This window comes from Limanda limanda, chromosome 1 (genome assembly GCF_963576545.1).
Source record: "Limanda limanda chromosome 1, fLimLim1.1, whole genome shotgun sequence".
Taxonomy (NCBI): domain Eukaryota; kingdom Metazoa; phylum Chordata; class Actinopteri; order Pleuronectiformes; family Pleuronectidae; genus Limanda; species Limanda limanda.
In genome coordinates, this window is record NC_083636.1 from 23,957,686 (window position 1) to 23,975,586 (window position 17,901).

The 17,901-nt window shown below is 40.9% G+C and overlaps 1 protein-coding gene across 1 annotated transcript in view; it reads left to right on the top strand.

Annotated features, from left to right (window-relative positions):
• The window catches only part of LOC133008570 (unconventional myosin-XVIIIb-like), a 42,162-nt gene that overhangs the window by 1,087 nt on the left and 23,174 nt on the right, over nucleotides 1-17,901 (top strand). Inside the window, exons 2-19 of the mRNA XM_061075808.1 lie at nucleotides 1,262-1,405; nucleotides 2,605-2,997; nucleotides 3,419-3,482; nucleotides 4,863-4,975; nucleotides 6,055-6,222; nucleotides 6,871-7,081; nucleotides 7,162-7,304; nucleotides 7,468-7,568; nucleotides 8,908-8,971; nucleotides 9,780-9,924; nucleotides 11,381-11,551; nucleotides 12,252-12,342; nucleotides 13,684-13,876; nucleotides 14,437-14,517; nucleotides 15,221-15,341; nucleotides 15,456-15,603; nucleotides 17,003-17,186; nucleotides 17,277-17,412. Of these exons, the coding sequence (XP_060931791.1) occupies nucleotides 1,262-1,405; nucleotides 2,605-2,997; nucleotides 3,419-3,482; nucleotides 4,863-4,975; nucleotides 6,055-6,222; nucleotides 6,871-7,081; nucleotides 7,162-7,304; nucleotides 7,468-7,568; nucleotides 8,908-8,971; nucleotides 9,780-9,924; nucleotides 11,381-11,551; nucleotides 12,252-12,342; nucleotides 13,684-13,876; nucleotides 14,437-14,517; nucleotides 15,221-15,341; nucleotides 15,456-15,603; nucleotides 17,003-17,186; nucleotides 17,277-17,412 (2,671 nt within the window). The remainder of the gene's footprint in view (nucleotides 1-1,261; nucleotides 1,406-2,604; nucleotides 2,998-3,418; nucleotides 3,483-4,862; nucleotides 4,976-6,054; nucleotides 6,223-6,870; nucleotides 7,082-7,161; nucleotides 7,305-7,467; nucleotides 7,569-8,907; nucleotides 8,972-9,779; nucleotides 9,925-11,380; nucleotides 11,552-12,251; nucleotides 12,343-13,683; nucleotides 13,877-14,436; nucleotides 14,518-15,220; nucleotides 15,342-15,455; nucleotides 15,604-17,002; nucleotides 17,187-17,276; nucleotides 17,413-17,901) is intronic.

Below are 17,901 nucleotides of genomic sequence, written 5' to 3' on the forward strand. Positions count from 1 at the left end.
AAAAACAAAATTTAAGTAACTGGTAACTTAATATCTAGATGTGCCACTATATTTTTTGATTTCTCTATTGAAAATCATCAGCAACCAAACTTAATTATTAATTATTTATCATTGCAAGCCTAATGAAATAGTCTCTTATTCTAACGCTCCAATTGAAGATTTTCTGCTTTTCTTTGACAGTAAATCTGAATATCTTTGATACATTATCACCTTGTGACATTGATACGAAAAATGTTTGCTGCATAAAATTCCATACTTTTACATCTGTAAAGAGTTTTTAGATCGTAATACAAAAAATGAGTGTACAATATACAAGTACAGCTGTTCTACTGAAAAGGTTTGACAACAATTCCCCAATGAAGTACTAACTACCTAAAATAATGTGACATTCATCGGATAATGGTAAACGTTTAAAAAAAGGAAAAGACAGAACACATTTTTTTTCAGTTTACTTACAGTTTTACTCAAATTAGAAAGTATGAATTATTCTTCCATCACTGTTTTGAACTACTCTTGAGACAGATGAGTATACAAACAAATCCCGTTGTGGAGTTTAGTTCACACCTGCGCATGTCTGTGTTAAGGTCTGTGTTAAGGCAAAATCACCCTCCAACAGTCAAAATGTAATAATTAGGCATGACTCAGACTGATTCGTCTCCAGGTTTTCTCCTGATTGCATATTGCAGCTTGTCAAAGAATGTGAAACAGCTGTCCTGCTGACCTTTATTCTGTTCCCTATTGTGTCAGCCGCTGATAGCTATTAGTTAAATGTCAGGCCTCTGGCCACCTTTCTAGTTTGGCACTTCTGGTTCCCTCATGACTCTCGTCATAGCCACTGACTCATAGTGCCTCCAAAAGCTGAGAGCGCACATGATGAAAACCGCATTAAAATCTACTCAAATACAGCTGAAGAAATTACTCAGTCTCTGACAATGGAAATAATACGTGGAGCGATCTGCCTGTTTCTAGCTGAGCATTGTGATAATAAAGTCTCAGATTGACACGTGTATTTGGTGAATGTACAGAATCGACTCAAGAGTTCATCTCATTTAGCCGTGCAGGTAGAGGACCTGGGAGCATGGCTAGATAAGTTTATATTCCAGAGCCAGAAATCTCAAAGACAAATAAATCCACACTTGGACAAATACAACAACAACCACCTGCAATGATGCATACCACAGCAGTTAGCCTACAGTAACGTGTGTATTCAGATCCCACAATGATCCTGTCTAATTGCATTCACCACTCGTTCAAACCACAGATAAAGGAGGAGAAGGAGCCGGTGGCCGTGGCCGTCCCTCCACCACCTCTGTCAGCGCTGCCGGGCGGATTCCTCAAACAGCTGGTCAGGGATTCAGAGAAGGAGACCAAATACAAGGAGCCAGAGGTCAAAGACGACAAAGCCGTGAGTGGCTCCTCTTTTGTTTCCCTTCACATCAGCTCTGAGCTTCGTAAAAATACAACCTGCCATATTGGTAAATGTGCTTATTTGCTCAGTTGCGAAATGTAGACTATAAGATTGATACCTTTTAAGAATGGAGACAGCCAGCTTAGCTTAGCATAACGACTGTAGGGAAAATAGCTAGAGTGGCTCTGACCAAAGATAACAAATCCCCTCTCCCCAACCACCACATTCCACACATCCTAAATCCGGCCCACATAGCACATAAAGCAGTGGTCCGCTCCTGTTTGCCAGATCTGGGCCACGAATAAGCCACAGCATTAAACCACACTTCAACCAAGGGTGGCCCGAATTTGTCAGGTGCTCTTTTAGCCATAATCACCATTTACCTCATGGGCCACTTAAGGGTCACATCCAAATTACAACTTGCCTAGAGCTCTGTATTTTTTGCCAAAAGAGGTCCACATTTGTTTTGGGACATTTGATATTTTTTCAGATGGGAACATTTTATTTTCCCATTATATTTGTTCAGGCCATAAGAAGGACAGATTTGCTGCCATCCCTTGTAGTGTGTTAGCTGCCAAATAAATTATATCTTAAATTACCTTAAAAACACTGTCGGAGAAGCTTCATGTTTCTGTTGGCATTATAAAACCATGTTGAACATCTATCCTTCTTCGTTAACTTTAATCCTTTAATTGGGAGGTGTGGGGTACAGCCTGGACAACCGCCCTCGAATGGAACTCATGAACTAGTTGTACAGTATATGGGAAGCATCATAGACTGTATATGGAGAAGTAACACAGTGGGCTTGTTCAAGTAGTGGTAGCAGTGGGTACACCACAGATAGGAAACAGCAACATGGAACAATTTTATCAATGTTACTTTTAGTGTCGAGGAGCACAGAGGCTAACAATTGAGCACGCTAGCAGACAGGTAATTTAATGCAGTAATCCATAGAGAACAGAAATTATAATATATATTAAATTGAAATCCAATGGAAAATGCATTTCCAAGGCCCCTGCCATTTCTGAAAACATGATTGGTACTTGAAATGATGCTATTTGTAATTGAAAAATCAAGACATAACATTCAAATAAGTGCAGGTATCTGGAAGTTGTGGCTCTTTGACAGAGCTAGCTGTAATCACCCCATCAATTTCTTGAAAGGTTGATTCTGAGTCTTAATTTTTACCCCTGTAGCCAAACAAGTTGAGCGACAACCTTGTGCAACAGTTCCTCGTCCCAGATCAGACTCCTCCGATCCTTGAGGCTGAGATGGCGCTCCGAGCCGAACAACTCATCAGCAACAACAGACAAGGATGTCCGTCGGATGGCAAGTCCCCGACTCAGAAACACATCTTCACTCCCGAACCTGATGGTCAACAGAAAAGCAAACTGGAGGCGATGCCAGAGCCGTCAAAGCAGCAGCAGGATATGAGGGTAGAGAAGAAGACCAAGAAGACGCCACAGGCCGAGCAGAAGAAGGAGAGGACAACGGAGGTGAAGCAGGTGGAGATGGAACAGGGGATGGAGGAGAGGCTGGAGCCGGAGGGAAGGCAAGCAGACACAGCTTTGACAGAGCACAAAAGAGAGGTATGTATGTCCCTATCATCATTTATAATACAGACTAATCCTGGAGTAATTATTCACATCTTCATTGTTTAATAATATCAAATGAAGAAGATAAAATACATTTTGGGAAATTAATAATGAAATTCAATTTACTGGATGAGTAAAGGCCTTGTGTTGGAGTTTTCATTGGCAGATTAATCCACATTTGGATTTGTAACGTTTGCGGCAACTCAACAACATACAAAGCAAAGATTAAGTTGGTTTTGGCTATTTAATTAGAAGTTACACATACATTTAAAGCTTATTTAAATACTGGATATGTCAAATTATTGCAGTGGCTCAGACTCTGTCGTACAACTCATGTAACGGGACCAACAGAGGATATGTTAGAGGTATTCTGTGTCCTTGTTGCCTCACTGATGTGTCCTTGTTTCTCTCTCAGGTGAAAGACGTGTGGTATGAAGCCGGAACTGTGTGGTGTGTCCAAAAGGATGGGTTCACCCTCGGTGAGATATGAAACAACGCTATCTATCTATCTATCTATCTATCTATCTATCTATCTATCTATCTATCTATCTATCTATATCTATCTATCTATCTATCTATCTATCTATCTATCTATCTATCTATCTATCTATCTATCTATCTATCTATCTATCTATCTATCTATCTATCTATCTATCTATCTATCTATCTATCTATCTATCTATCTATCTATCTATCTATCTATCTATCTATCTATCTATCTATCTATCTATCTATCTATCTATCTATCTATCTATCTATCTATCTATCTATCTATCTATCTATCTATCTATCTATCTATCTATCTATCTATCTATCTATCTATCTATCTATCTATCTATCTATCTATCTATCTATCTATCTATCTATCTATCTATCTATCTATCTATCTATCTATCTATCTATCTATCTATCACGCCTAATCAGATCACGCCTCTCAATCATGTGATCTGATTGGAACGCAAATATGAAAATAAAAATGACAGATCTCTGATGGAGGGAGAAGGGAGGCGATTTAAAGAAAGGAAGATCTTTAAAACCTGTTCTAATAGAAACAGGTAGCCACCGGTGTCATACAAAGCAAGAAGGCAATCCAGTTAATCAAAGAGAATCACAGACGTCTAAGGGGCTGGTTATGAAAGTGGGAATGAGCATTTCAGAATATTTCTGAAAAGGTCAAACTTTGTCAACACAACACATCAACACAAAATCAACAACAGAATACAAGACATTAACTAGATCCTTAAACATTAAATTGATTACCAGCATAGCTTATCTAACTATATTTATGTTTATTTAACACAGAAAAAAAATTACACTGAAAATTGGGGTTAGGGTTAAGTAATTTTCTGTCAGTTAACTAATTGTCACAGCTCTGCTCTGTGTGACTGTAAATAGTATATAATTTGGTCATAATGTGTGTCAGGATTAGTTGATGACTCCGCTTATCCTAACACAATCTCTAGTAATCTTCTCGTCTGTTGCATTATCTTTGTATCGTGTTACAAATGAGCTGCAGCAGAGTCCTCGTGTGTCTCCCTGTGCTGCTGCTGACCATATGTGCCGGGATCTGCTCCAAATCCATCTGTTGATTTTAACAAGTACTCTCACATCCATCTACTAACAAAACACTAATCCCATTAGACGTTCGTATCTCCACATGCTGTATCCCCTGACCTCTGACTCTTTAATATGCAGGGAACAGGCTTTGTTTAGAGAGACATATAAACCGGGTCAATATGTGGATTCACTGTGGACCAGTCTCTGCTCTATAGGCAGCACCTAGGGTTCCTAACAGAGGTCCTGCTTGTTGACAGTGGATGTATTGATGAGCAAGTTTGATTGTCGTTCTCTCATTTCAGCCACTCAGCTAAAACCAGATGAAGGCACACCTGAACTCCCAGAGGGCAGAGTGAGGGTCCGCCTGCAGACAGATGGATCGCAGCATGAAGTGACAGAGTTTGAAATCGAGAAGGTACTTTGGTTCTTTTTCTTTTTCTAAATGTGTTTCTGTCTGTTTTCTTTTCAAGGAAAATCTATTTAATGTTGCATTACAACAAAGTTTGTGGAAATCAAGATGTCCTACAATGCGATTTGCAGCCACATCTGTGATTTACACCTGGGGTTGTGGTCTATTCTGGATCACTTCAATAAGTCACATGGGAGAAGACCTGGATGAAAGGCTCTCTTACACGTTGGTGACTTTGTGAAAGGGTCTACTTGTTATTTCAGCCTAACCCTAACTGAAGATAAATGTAATAAAAACAAAAGGTTTTAGTCTAAGAATGAATGTCAGGTGGGTGAAAGTCCAGGGCTCCACCACTTCCTTGACTTTGTCAGTCCCTATATAACCGTACTTGACTTCCCAACACCATTCTACCAGAAAGTGGTGTTTATAAACCATGTGATGGTGGAACATTTTGTACAGCATTGCAGGGCAACAATTTGTAAAAGAAAATGACAAAACTGAAGCAGAAGAGGTTGAATTAACCAGATGCAGAATTCATCAAACATTTTAAACTGACATCCAAGTAAAACTTTGAGTTGAGAGTGAAGAAGCTTTTGACTGACTGTGAGCAGAGACAATATGTAAATATATAAACAGCGACTAACAAAGAGGAAATTGGATGAAATGGAGAAAAAAAATGTGCCGTGTAATGTTCTGTTATCTTACCCTGAAAAAAATGCAAAAAATAAATCTGGAACTTAAAGGGAAGCATTTTTATTTGTATCTTTCACTTTATTCTGAATTGAATTAATAGTTCCTAAAACACTGGACGCTACACTGGATCCATGATGCACTTGGGAAGTGTCTTTTCAATTGTCAATGCCTGGTAAATCTGACTCTACGCACCCAGCAGGATTTGTGTTATAAAGATGAAGCTGTTTTCAGGGGGTCAGATCACAGGTTTGTGTTGTAATTCCTGCAATTCTCACAAAACAGAAAACATGGAAGAAGATAAACACACCTAGCTGTGTTTTTATATATGGTTAAGTTTACATGGCGTAAACCTTGAACAGCTCCATGGACTGACAGTTCTTCTCCCTGCGCAGTGTAATCCATCAGAGCTGGATCTGTGTGAGGATCTGAGCGACCTGCAGAGTGTGAATGAATGTGGAGTTCTTCACACGCTGTCCAGTCGTGCTAAAGCCAACATGCCGCTTACACAAGCAGGACCCAACCTGGTCAACTTCTGGCCTACGCTACAGGCCAACAGCAAGGTGAAGGCAGAGGTCTACACTTTCACACTGGATCATTGATCTGCTCATCAGGGTTTGGATTAATCTGTTCATTTATTTGTTTAGAAAATGTATTGTTGGGTCTGAACAACTGTTACGAATCCCAATAATATTCATTTTTATCATCAAACTAGATGAGAATGTTGAACATTTAGCTTGAAAAAGAAGTTGCTGAGCACTAAACCAATAATTCTCAAACAACATCAACACTAAAATGTCACAAACACCAGCTTGTTTTGAATACTAAAACTTAAAAAATGTTCTAAAAGATGACAACAATTTAAAAGAATATGTATACACAATTTAAACCAGCTAATCATTTATTTGTCATTTTCAAATGTTAAATATATGACAGTTATTCAGAATGGGTTAATACTGCCTTAACAGAAACAAACTATCTTCATTAACTGATGGTGTGTAACTGGTCCTTATTACTGAATTAATTAATGAACTGTCCGGCCTACATTCCCAGATACCTCTGATTTATTTTTTCCCCTCTGAACAAAGATAGATATTCAGTTTTCAGATAGAAAACTGTCTGTCAATCAAGTCATAACTTCATCACTTGGTTGTTTTTACGACTCAAAACCATTGTCATTCCTTCTTTCTTCTCCCTCTATCTTGTGTCAGACCCCAAAGTCCCGGCGAGGAGATACAGTGTGGGATGCTCCTCCTGCTCTGGCGGCCTTGGTCAAGCGAGTGTTTGTGTCCATGGTGGGCAGCCGGCGAGACCACAGCGTGTGCGCGGTGGGACGCAGCGGCACAGGAAAGACCACGGTGTGCCAAGCCTTCACAAATGCTCTCCTCAAACAATCCGGCACCACTGGAGAGAACCTCAGTGGTGAGCACAGCAGCTGTAGGGATGAGGGTTCACGTCCGTACTTTACAGATGGTTCATTCCTTTTCTTTCTCTTACTCTAGTGGAGCGCGTGCAGGCTATGTTCACAGTCCTGAGGTCTTTTGGCTGTGTGAGCTCCAAGCACAGTGATGCCTCATCTCGATTTGCCACGGTCTTCTCGCTGGACTTTAACCACGCTGGACAGGCCGCTGCTGGACACCTGCAGGCATGCATCACACACACACACACACACACACACACACACACACACACACACACACACACACACACACACACACACACACACACACACACACACACACACACACACACATATGCACTACCTCTTGCTTTCCATCTTCTCACCCTCTTCCCTCTTTCTCCATCAGACCATGATGCTGGACAAATGGAGAGTGTGTCAGAAAGTCGCAGGAGAAAGTAACTTCCTGGTCTTCTCTCAGATGTTGGCAGGACACAGCACAGAGATGAGGTAAACTTTATTGTATCATTTATCTGTCTGTCTATCTATCTATCTATCTATCTATCTATCTATCTATCTATCTATCTATCTATCTATCTATCTATCTATCTATCTATCTATCTATCTATCTATCTATCTATCTATCTATCTATCTGTCTGTCTGTCTGTCTGTCTGTCTGTCTGTCTGTCTGTCTGTCTGTCTGTCTGTCTGTCTGTCTGTCTGTCTGTCTGTCTGTCTGTCTGTCTGTCTGTCTGTCTGTCTGTCTGTCTGTCTGTCTGTCTGTCTGTCTGTCTGTCTGTCTGTCTGTCTGTCTGTCTGTCTGTCTGTCTGTCTGTCTGTCTGTCTGTCTGTCTGTCTGTCTGTCTGTCTGTCTGTCTGTCTGTCTGTCTGTCTGTCTGTCTGTCTGTCTGTCTGTCTGTCTGTCTGTCTGTCTGTCTGTCTGTCTGTCTGTCTGTCTGTCTGTCTGTCTGTCTGTCTGTCTGTCTGTCTGTCTGTCTGTCTGTCTGTCTGTCTGTCTGTCTGTCTGTCTGTCTGTCTGTCTGTCTGTCTGTATATCTATCTATCTATCTATCTATCTATCTATCTATCTATCTATCTATCTATCTATCTATCTATCTATCTATCTATCTATCTATCTATCTATCTATCTATCTATCTATCTATCTATCTGTCTGTCTGTCTGTCTGTCTGTCTGTCTGTCTGTCTGTCTGTCTGTCTGTCTGTCTGTCTGTCTGTCTGTCTGTCTGTCTGTCTGTCTGTCTGTCTGTCTGTCTGTCTGTCTGTCTGTCTGTCTGTCTGTCTGTCTGTCTGTCTGTCTGTCTGTCTGTCTGTCTGTCTGTCTGTCTGTCTGTCTGTCTGTCTGTCTGTCTGTCTGTCTGTCTGTCTGTCTGTCTGTCTGTCTGTCTGTCTGTCTGTCTGTCTGTCTGTCTGTCTGTCTGTCTGTCTGTCTGTCTGTCTGTCTGTCTGTCTGTCTGTCTGTCTGTCTGTCTGTCTGTCTGTCTGTCTGTCTGTCTGTCTGTCTGTCTGTCTGTATATCTATCTATCTATCTATCTATCTATCTATCTATCTATCTATCTATCTATCTATCTATCTATCTATCTATCTATCTATCTATCTATCTATCTATCTATCTATCTATCTATCTATCTATCTATCTATCTATCTATCTATCTATCTATCTATCTATCTATCTATCTATCTATCTATCTATCTATCTATCTATCTATCTATCTATCTATCTATCTATCCATCTATCCATCTATCCATCTATCTGTACTTCTGGCACAGATATATTGTTGTTGTTATCATATTAACTGTTGTTAACGCTGTTGTTTATTCTTCATTAGGACAGAACTGCAGCTGCACCAGCTCCCTGAATCCAACTCTTTTGGCATTGTGAATCCCACCAAGGTACAATAAGTGCAAGTGTGTGTGTGTGTGTGGGGGGGATTATGTGAGTATGAGGAGGTGGAGGGGAAGAAACACTGATGGCGACGCCAAGCAGGTGTTAGTTTGAGAAACCTTTCGTCCATTCTGCCTTGGCAAATGTGCTGTTGTTATTAGGTCTTTAAAAAGAGTGAGAGGAAATCATGTTCGGGAGAATTACTGGTTTTCCAGGCAGAGGTCATTGGAGGCACAATGTTTCTTCTGTAGGTGTACTTGTGTGGAAAGAATAGAGAGCTGGGTGACAACATCTGGAAACCATTCAGAGGCCTTTGCAGGATATTGAAGCTGTGATCAGTCTTATAATGTAGCTGGCAGAAATAAACCCAATCAATGGAGACTGGAGTCACAGCAGTTGTCACATTGCAGGAAATATCAACACTATCTCCTCTTCTGCTTCTGACTTATGGTGTTAAATTATGTGCCCAAACATTTTTTAGATCAACTTCACCTCTTCATATAGTATCTCTTTAAATAATGCACTGGCATGACTTGCTTAATATATACAATATGTCATCTTCCTTAGTTTGGCCATGACATCAGACTTTGCAAACTGTTTACACCCTCACTATGGCCACAGCGCTCACTTCAGGGTGAGTCATAAGGTGAAGAGGTCAAATGATGCAGAGAAAATGACCCACTTGAAGAGACTCAGGCTGTGAAGATGAGATATGATTCAGCTGTTCTTCCACTTCATTACGTGGCTAATTTTCACAGAGTACACACACCAACCCTCCGTCCCTCTCTCTCTCTCTCTCTCTCTCCCTGCTCTCAGGTTGAGGAGAAACAGCGTGCGTCTGTTGCCTTCACCAAGCTGCTGATTGCCATGGGAACGCTGGGCTTCACCGCCAGCGAGCAGAAGGCGATATGGCACGTTCTGGCTTCTATTTATCATCTGGGAGTTGCCGGGGCCTGTAAAGGTAACACTCGTTCATCGTCATCATCTTTATCATCCCCACCTACTCAGTGGCTGTGAGTCCGAATAGCACACACATGTTTGTGCTTCTACACTTTTGAGGACATCAGAATCAGAATCAGAATCAGAAGGCATTTATTGCCAAGTAGGTTTACACCTACCTGGAATTTGCTCTGGTTATTGGTGCATACAATGAACATAGAAACATAAAACCACAATAAATACAACACACCAAAGAAAAACAATAAAAAACAATATATATTTACTCACTATTTACTTCTTATTTACTCACTTTTCCTAATATTTATACAAAGTGACATTTATTTAGACATAAACATAAAAATATATAAAAGATAAAAGATATTAAAAAGTGAAATGCAAAACAGTGAACAGTGTCAAATTGCAATATGTGATGCTAGCCATCATCAATATCAAACCCTACTCTACACCTTCACCTTCTTTTAACTTTAACCGTGTAAATAAGTGCAAATCCCAACTCTCAACTCTCAACTCAACCAGATTGTGGCATCTGGCCTCTTTAGAGGTTTTACAACCGTGGTGCGTTACAGACTCTTGTACATAGCTGACATAGACTATTTTTGATTCTCACAAAACGGTCAACCCTAATGCAACACACAACACCTTTTATCATCATAAGGAAGACACGTCCCCGTAATGTCACTGTGTAAACAGATTGAGACCCCCACAAATTGAGTAATACTTGGAACACACACTCGCAAAGACACACATGCAAAGACACACACGCACAGACACACACACACACACACACAAAATCCACTTATGATACAATCAGATTAGAAGTGAGCTGGTGGGCATTGATCAAACACACAACAGGACATATATGTTTTGATGAATCCTGATTGGTGAATAGAAATACACAGCATCACCTGTCTCCTCTGAACCATTTTAAACTCAGACAGAGACATGCATGCAGACTTCTCTCACATGAAATAACCAACATGTTGGGCGGCTGTGGCTGAGGGGTATAGTGGTCGTCCTCAAACCTGAAGGTCGGCAGTTCGATCCCCAGTCTGACCCATCTGCATGCAGAAGTGTCCTTGGGCAAGATGCTGAACCCTGAATGGCCCCCCATAGAATAACAAAGTGCTGTGAATAGATGCACTGTATGAATGTGTGTGTGAATGGGTGAATGTAAAACTGTACTGTAGTGTACTTTGAGTGCTCATCAAGACTAGAAAAGCGCTATATAAATACAAAGCCATCACCAAAGCCATGTTGCAAAAATTAGAAGAACATCACTTATGCAAAACTCAACGAGCTTCAAATCAATATGTGTCAACAGTTCATCAGTCCATTAGTTGTAATTCAAACTCACTAAAATGCTCCTAAACGTTTGCCACTAATGTCACTCATCTCCTCCCTCTGTGGACTTTGTCATCATTGTGTCTTCTCTGTGTGTTCTCCTTTTGTTTGCACAGTGGGCCGGAGACAGTTTGTGAGTTTCGACAGCGCTCAGGCAGCCAGCAGCGTTCTGGGCTGTGAGGGCGAGGAGCTGCACACCGCCGTGTTCAAACATCACCTCCGACAGCTGCTGCAGAGAGCCACCGGGGGCAGCAGAGAGAGAAACGCTGCTGCCGAGTCAGACGAGGGTGAGATACACACTCACTAAAGGGGACAACTTTTGGGAGGCAAAACCAGGGTAGGCCCGAGGTGGACGGAGTCCTTCAGAGAACAGAGGCTTCCACTGACGTTAAATAGATCAGACTGAGGATAATATCTCTGTGATCCTGTACAATGACACATAATGCTACACAATTGTTAGAATGAGGAAAAAGGAGAGAGGAGACCCCACTCGTGAGGCACTAGCAGGGCTGTACCCTTATTTTTTTATTTAATAACTGAAAAGTGGATTTAGTGTAAAGTTGCGTTTAAAGTAGAGTGATTTATCCAGGATGCTCTGCTTATGTATTAAACTACAGTTCAACAACTACAGGTGTTTTTAGGGAAGTATTTAGGAAGTCAATGACTAATTATGTGCCCGTAAAGTAAAGAATTACTATTTTATTTTAAGTTTGAAATGCTTATTCATTTATTTATTTAGCTATCCTAAAATGTATTAACTGAAATGTTGGAATTTTAGAAAGCCATTAGGATTCACCTGCCAGCCCACGGATATCTGTAATGATTGTTTTGCCAACTAGAGTTGTCAAGAAATGTCACTGGGTCACAGTTGAATGTTAAGTGCAGCAAATTAGGCTTAACCGCCTGTAATCATGTTCATTAAAAGAAACACACACATAATGAGGAAACCATCCTAACCCATGTGTTCACCCCCTTGGTTCTGTGCAGGCCCCAGGTTGACAGCTGCTCAGTGTGTTGATGGAATGGCTGCAGGACTCTATGAAGAACTCTTCACTGCCATAGTCTCACTCATCAACAGGTACATGGACACATCTCAGACTGACTGCACAAGAAATGTTAAATGGTTTTGCAGTGCATCTATGTGCAGCACTGTTATGTATTATACAGCCGAACCACTGACCCTCTGGTTAGTGGATGAGCCGCTCTACCTGTTGAGCCATGGCTGCCCTTATTATAAACCTGCTAATATTAAATGCAACATTTGAAAAAGGACAAATGTCCACAGTTTTTTCTCGTCTCCATCCAGCAAAACATTCTGCTTGGTGACTCTGCTGAGTCTCCTATCTAGGTGTTTTTCAGTTTCTCTTGTCAGACAGTAAATCTATTTGTTTGAATCAATGATTTGATCCAAGCCAGGTAACCTGTTTTAGCCTGCTTTCAGTTTTTCAGCTTGGCTAAACCAAAGAAAGCCAAGCTAAGGTAAGATATTTAAACTAACTGGCTGCTGGCAGAATCCCCATATCTATCAAAAAACAGGAGAATGGTATCAATCTTCTCATCACAAGAAAGGGAAAAAGCCTAATAGTTCACAAAGTGTGAACTGTTCATTGAACCTCCTAGTCCTAAAATGATGTGGTGCAGCATTTACACTGACAGACACAATTACAAAGCAACTTTAAAACACGAGCAGTCATACCAGCCAAGCAGGTGCCCTCAAGTTTAATTTGTATATATTCACTATATAGATGACTGACACATATGTGAGTGACATGCCATTATGCCATTGCAAATTAACAATGAATAGGATCCCTTCTTTAATACAAATAATAAGTTTGACATGGCATTATGAAGTGAAATGCCCAAATGACAGGTAGTACGAAATTCAAATGTGATTGAACCTTCTCGTGTTACTTTTAGGGTTTGTATCAGTTATTTTTTCCAGAAGAAAATTTGGTTTGCACTGTGTGTGTGTATATATATATTATATTATATTCAGATTAGTTCTTGATTGAGCTTCAAATATGGACTTTACAACTAACAGAAGAATTGTATTTAGTGACAGTTTTCATTCAGAACCACCAACATAATAATCAAAGGTGTAAAATAAATGTTGTGTGGCCTTAAACTTAATACATATGGACAAAAGAGGATAATACTGATATTTCCCAGGGCTCATGTTGCATTTGTATATAAAACGAGTGAGAAACCTCAGTCTCTGTTCACATTTCTATTTCACAGACCACTAGCAGGTAGTTGAGTGTGTTGTTTTTGACATTTGTTGATTCAGATGATGTTTTCCTCTTTGAGACATTCATGTGTTTTCTATTCAGCTTAACCATTGCTCATCGGATAGAAAAATGCAATACGCATTCATGCACAGCACACTGTTTGTGACACGGGATGTGTGTTTCGTTGGCAGGGCTCTGAGGGGTCAGCAGCTGACGTTAGCCTCAATGATGGTGGTGGACACGCCGGGCATGAGGAACCCGAGACACTCTGCAGACGAGCGAGGGGCCGGCTGGTCTGAGTTCTGCCACAACTACTTGCAGGAGAGGCTTCTGGAGCACTACCACACACACACCTTCAGACACACACAGGAGAGATACGAACAGGTAATGGACGCACACACTCCGACTAATCCAAGTTTACATGTTTGCTTGTCTTTTCGTGTCATTTCTCTCAGGTACAATTTGGCAAAAAATGTTTTTAAAATCACACACAAAAAGACAAAGGAATACGACATAATACTGTTGTGATATTACAGATTTTCATACATATACACGTATATGTATATATATATGTGTATATGAATTGGATAGCAGCATTTTAAAGTTGCTGCTGGTCGAAGTTGGACTTCTCACCCTACATTGTATTGAGTAGTTTCATCTATAACAATACAATTAACAATAAATAAATACTAATCTGAAAGTAAAAAGCAATTACAGCTCTCAAATATAATGGTGTTAAAAGTACAATATGTAGTGGAGGGAAGTGGAATAATCAAGTATCCTAAAGAAATGCAGGACGAGTAAAGAACTTCTTCAAAATGTAACTACTTTTGTAAACGTGTTTAGTTACCTAGCAACTTTATTGAATGGTGAATTTTAAACCAGTTCAAGAGATGACTGCCCATTGAATGGTACAGGAATAAAAATGTTGTTGTCTGTTACAGGAGAGGATTCCAGTGGAGTTTGAGTGTCCAGAGAGCACCCCCGCTGAGGCAGTGTGTGCCATCGACCAGGCGCCTCCACAGGTACACAGCTAACACTCAGTGTGTGAGAGGTACAGCTACATAATCTTATCCGGATTTTGTTTGTATTTTCTATTTTCTTTCCAATCCATATATAATATGTTGGTGTTGTCTCTGTTGCACCTATCTGTCGGTCATGGGAAAACACTTCTGGGTCATTTAATTCCTTCTCATCCAAATTTAAAGTCTTTGTATAGAATGTGGTTTTTTTTATGTACTGTACAGATTGAAAAGCACCTTAGGGAAAAATTTGCATTATTGGACCATTTAAGTAAACCTTGGCTGGGATAACACAAATAATATGGTAGGTGAAGGTCTGTTTGCTCGGTTGTGCTGTCTGATGAAATAACCATGATTTTTTACATATTTTTCAACAATGATCCTGTTTTAAGGATGTTTGTCAAGTTTGTTGGAAAGATGAAGACATTTTTTTCTGAGCAGGGACTTCTTTTGCATTTTTCACTCGGCTTGATTTTCCAAGTGTCAGATTGTAATAAAGTCTCTCTTTCAGAGGAACAGAGAAACACTTATTTTATTCGGAGCAAATTTTCTCCCAAAAAGCCATCAGGACTGCAGACCTCAACCACATATATAAAAACAGTACCAGCCTTTATCTCCTACTGAGTGGAACATGTTTATTTCTCACTTGAAATCCTAATGTGTGTATCTTTGTGTGTGTGTGTGCCTTGGTGTGTGTGTGTTCAAGGTCCGGGCGGCAGATGGAGACCCCAGAGGTCTGTTATGGGTTCTGGATGAGGAGATGGTGACACCAGCCCCCAGTGAGAACAATGCCTTGGAGAGAGTCTGCCAGTATTACAGCAACACTGGTAAGAAGAAAAAACTAGAAACACATCACAAGCACAGAGTCTCTCCCAGTGTGTGTAGGAGTATGTAAAAGTGTTAATTCAGCGTTGGATAATGAGACTGGTATGCCCCTGCAGTGCGTCAGTGTGAGCAGCCGCTGCAGTGTGAGGTGAACCACCTGATGGGCTGTGACCCGGTCCGCTACGACCTGACTGGATGGTTCGGTCTGATCCAGAACAACCCATCTGCTCTCAACGCCATCTGTCTGCTGCAAAACTCCACCATGTGAGTCTGTCTGAAAGGCCTAGGATGCAGAATGCTGAGACACGGTCATGCCACGTCTAACAGAGTTGACACCTGCAACCGGAAAGATTTGCATTTCCCCCAATAGGGTCTAGGCTAGGGTCACTGTCTCACAGTATGTGTGAGAGAAGCACAGAATGGCCAAAGGTATCTGGACAAGCCTGTATATGTTTGTACTGCTAGGAACTTGGTCTGGAAATCTTAATTCTCGAGTTCCCATCATGCTTTAGGGGATTTTAAGTATATGTTGCTATTTGGATTCAGGCCTTCAGGGTGTGCTACAACTTGAGCCCCATTTTTTAGCCCTGATTTCAGAATCAGATCAGAATCAGAAGTATTTTATTGCGAAGTACGTTCACACATACAAGGAATTTGCTCTGGTTATTGGTGCAAACAATGAACATAGAAACATAAAAATGCAATAAATACAACATGCAACCTACATGCAACTATACAACATGGGAAACCAGTATATATTTACTCACTGTTTACTTCTTATTTACTCACTTTTTACCAATATTTATACAAAGTAACATTTATTTTGAGATAAACATTTCTGAATAAAAATATATAAAAAATATAAAAAGTGAAGTAAAAAGTGAAATGCTAAATGCAAAACAGTTAACAGTGTCATATTGCAATATGCAATGTAATGCAGTATAATATAATATGATTTGATATAATGTGTTAATTTAACACATCCTAGAGGTGTGGGGGCGGAATAAAAGTCCGAGTCAGGTGGGGGTCACGGGCCTTGTTGATAAGGCCAACTGCAGTCGGGAAGAAGCTGGTCTTGTGGCGGGAGGTTTTGGTCTTGATGGCCCGCAGCCTCCTGCCCGAGGGAAAAAACTGGCATCATATTACCAAATAAGCTATGTGAGCACTGTACCCACAGACGTACTGGCATCAATCACTGGACTATGCTGTGTTCACACCAGACACAAAGCAAATTATTCAGGATGCGAAAGACGGGAATAGACGTGATTAGATGTTTATGTCACCCGGGGCCAGTGAAATGGTGTAAATGATGTGTATGAACATTTTCTCCTCCTGCTAATCTGCACACAATTACACATCTCAGTACACGTTGTCCATCTCAATACACATTCACTGTGTTCTGCTGTTGAAATTGTAAATACACACTTGTAGATTCAGATTGTGATCCAGTTTAAAACACTCTCCGCAAACATGTATCAAATAACACTGCTACCGCAACAAAACCAGAAGTAATACATATATCAAAATAAACTAATAATCGTCAGTCGGCAGGATCAGTGGTAGACAGCTCTGAACACAAGGTGTGCATTAACAAATCTGATTACTGCATCTGTTGACTGTAAAACAAATGTGACAGCCAACTCCTCTCTCTATTTTTCTGCAGAGGGGTGGTGAAAGCCATGTTTACCCCCAGGACCTCTTTTACCCCTCTGTGTCGAGGTCTGGGGGGATTGGAGGGCGGCAGCCAGCGCTCTCTGCAGAGGAACGGCACCATTAGGAAGACGTTCAGCGGGGGGATGGCAGCCATACGGCGGCACTCCCAGTGTATTGCAGTGAAACTACAGGCCGTAAGTGCACCGCTGCATGCCTGCTGTCCTTAAGAACATTTCCAAAGTTTCTGTGCATTCAGTCTGTCTGTCCCCGGCCCCTCCCGACAGGATGCTCTGGTGAACCTGATTCGTCGAGCCAGGCCGGTGTTCCTGCAGTGTGTGAGTGCAAATACAGACGTCCCGGCTCTGAGAGTCCAGCTGCACTCCACACAGATCCTGCAGGCCCTGCAGCTCTACCGCACAGGTCAGAGGTCACACTGGGGAGCTGGTTTAGCAGTTCGAAGCAGAATACAGAGAATCAATAAGTGTTCAAAGCGCGTTACAATGTACAGAATCCCAGAGGTGTCACAGAATAAAAATGTTTGTGCACGATTTAATAAGTCATGCTCCTGGATTAATGCTTTGTGCTGTTGATTTAGCGTAACTTATCTCCTTAATGTCATTACTTTAGTCTGCTGGGTAGCCTTCACACTCACTATGGAATTCTTCAATGTAAAACATATTCATTTAGATATATGGACACACTTTTGGTTTGGGCTGCCAACCACAATGTGCTTTTTTTCAAATCCCCTGTAAGAACACATCTTTTCTCGTCATGGGAAGGAGACAATTGATATTACATGATATTCAGTGAGAGGATGAACCACTTAATTATGTGCGCTTATTCTCCAAGGCGTTCATGATGCTGTTGTAGGCATACTCTATTCTACTGTTCATTAATGCATTGGTCAGT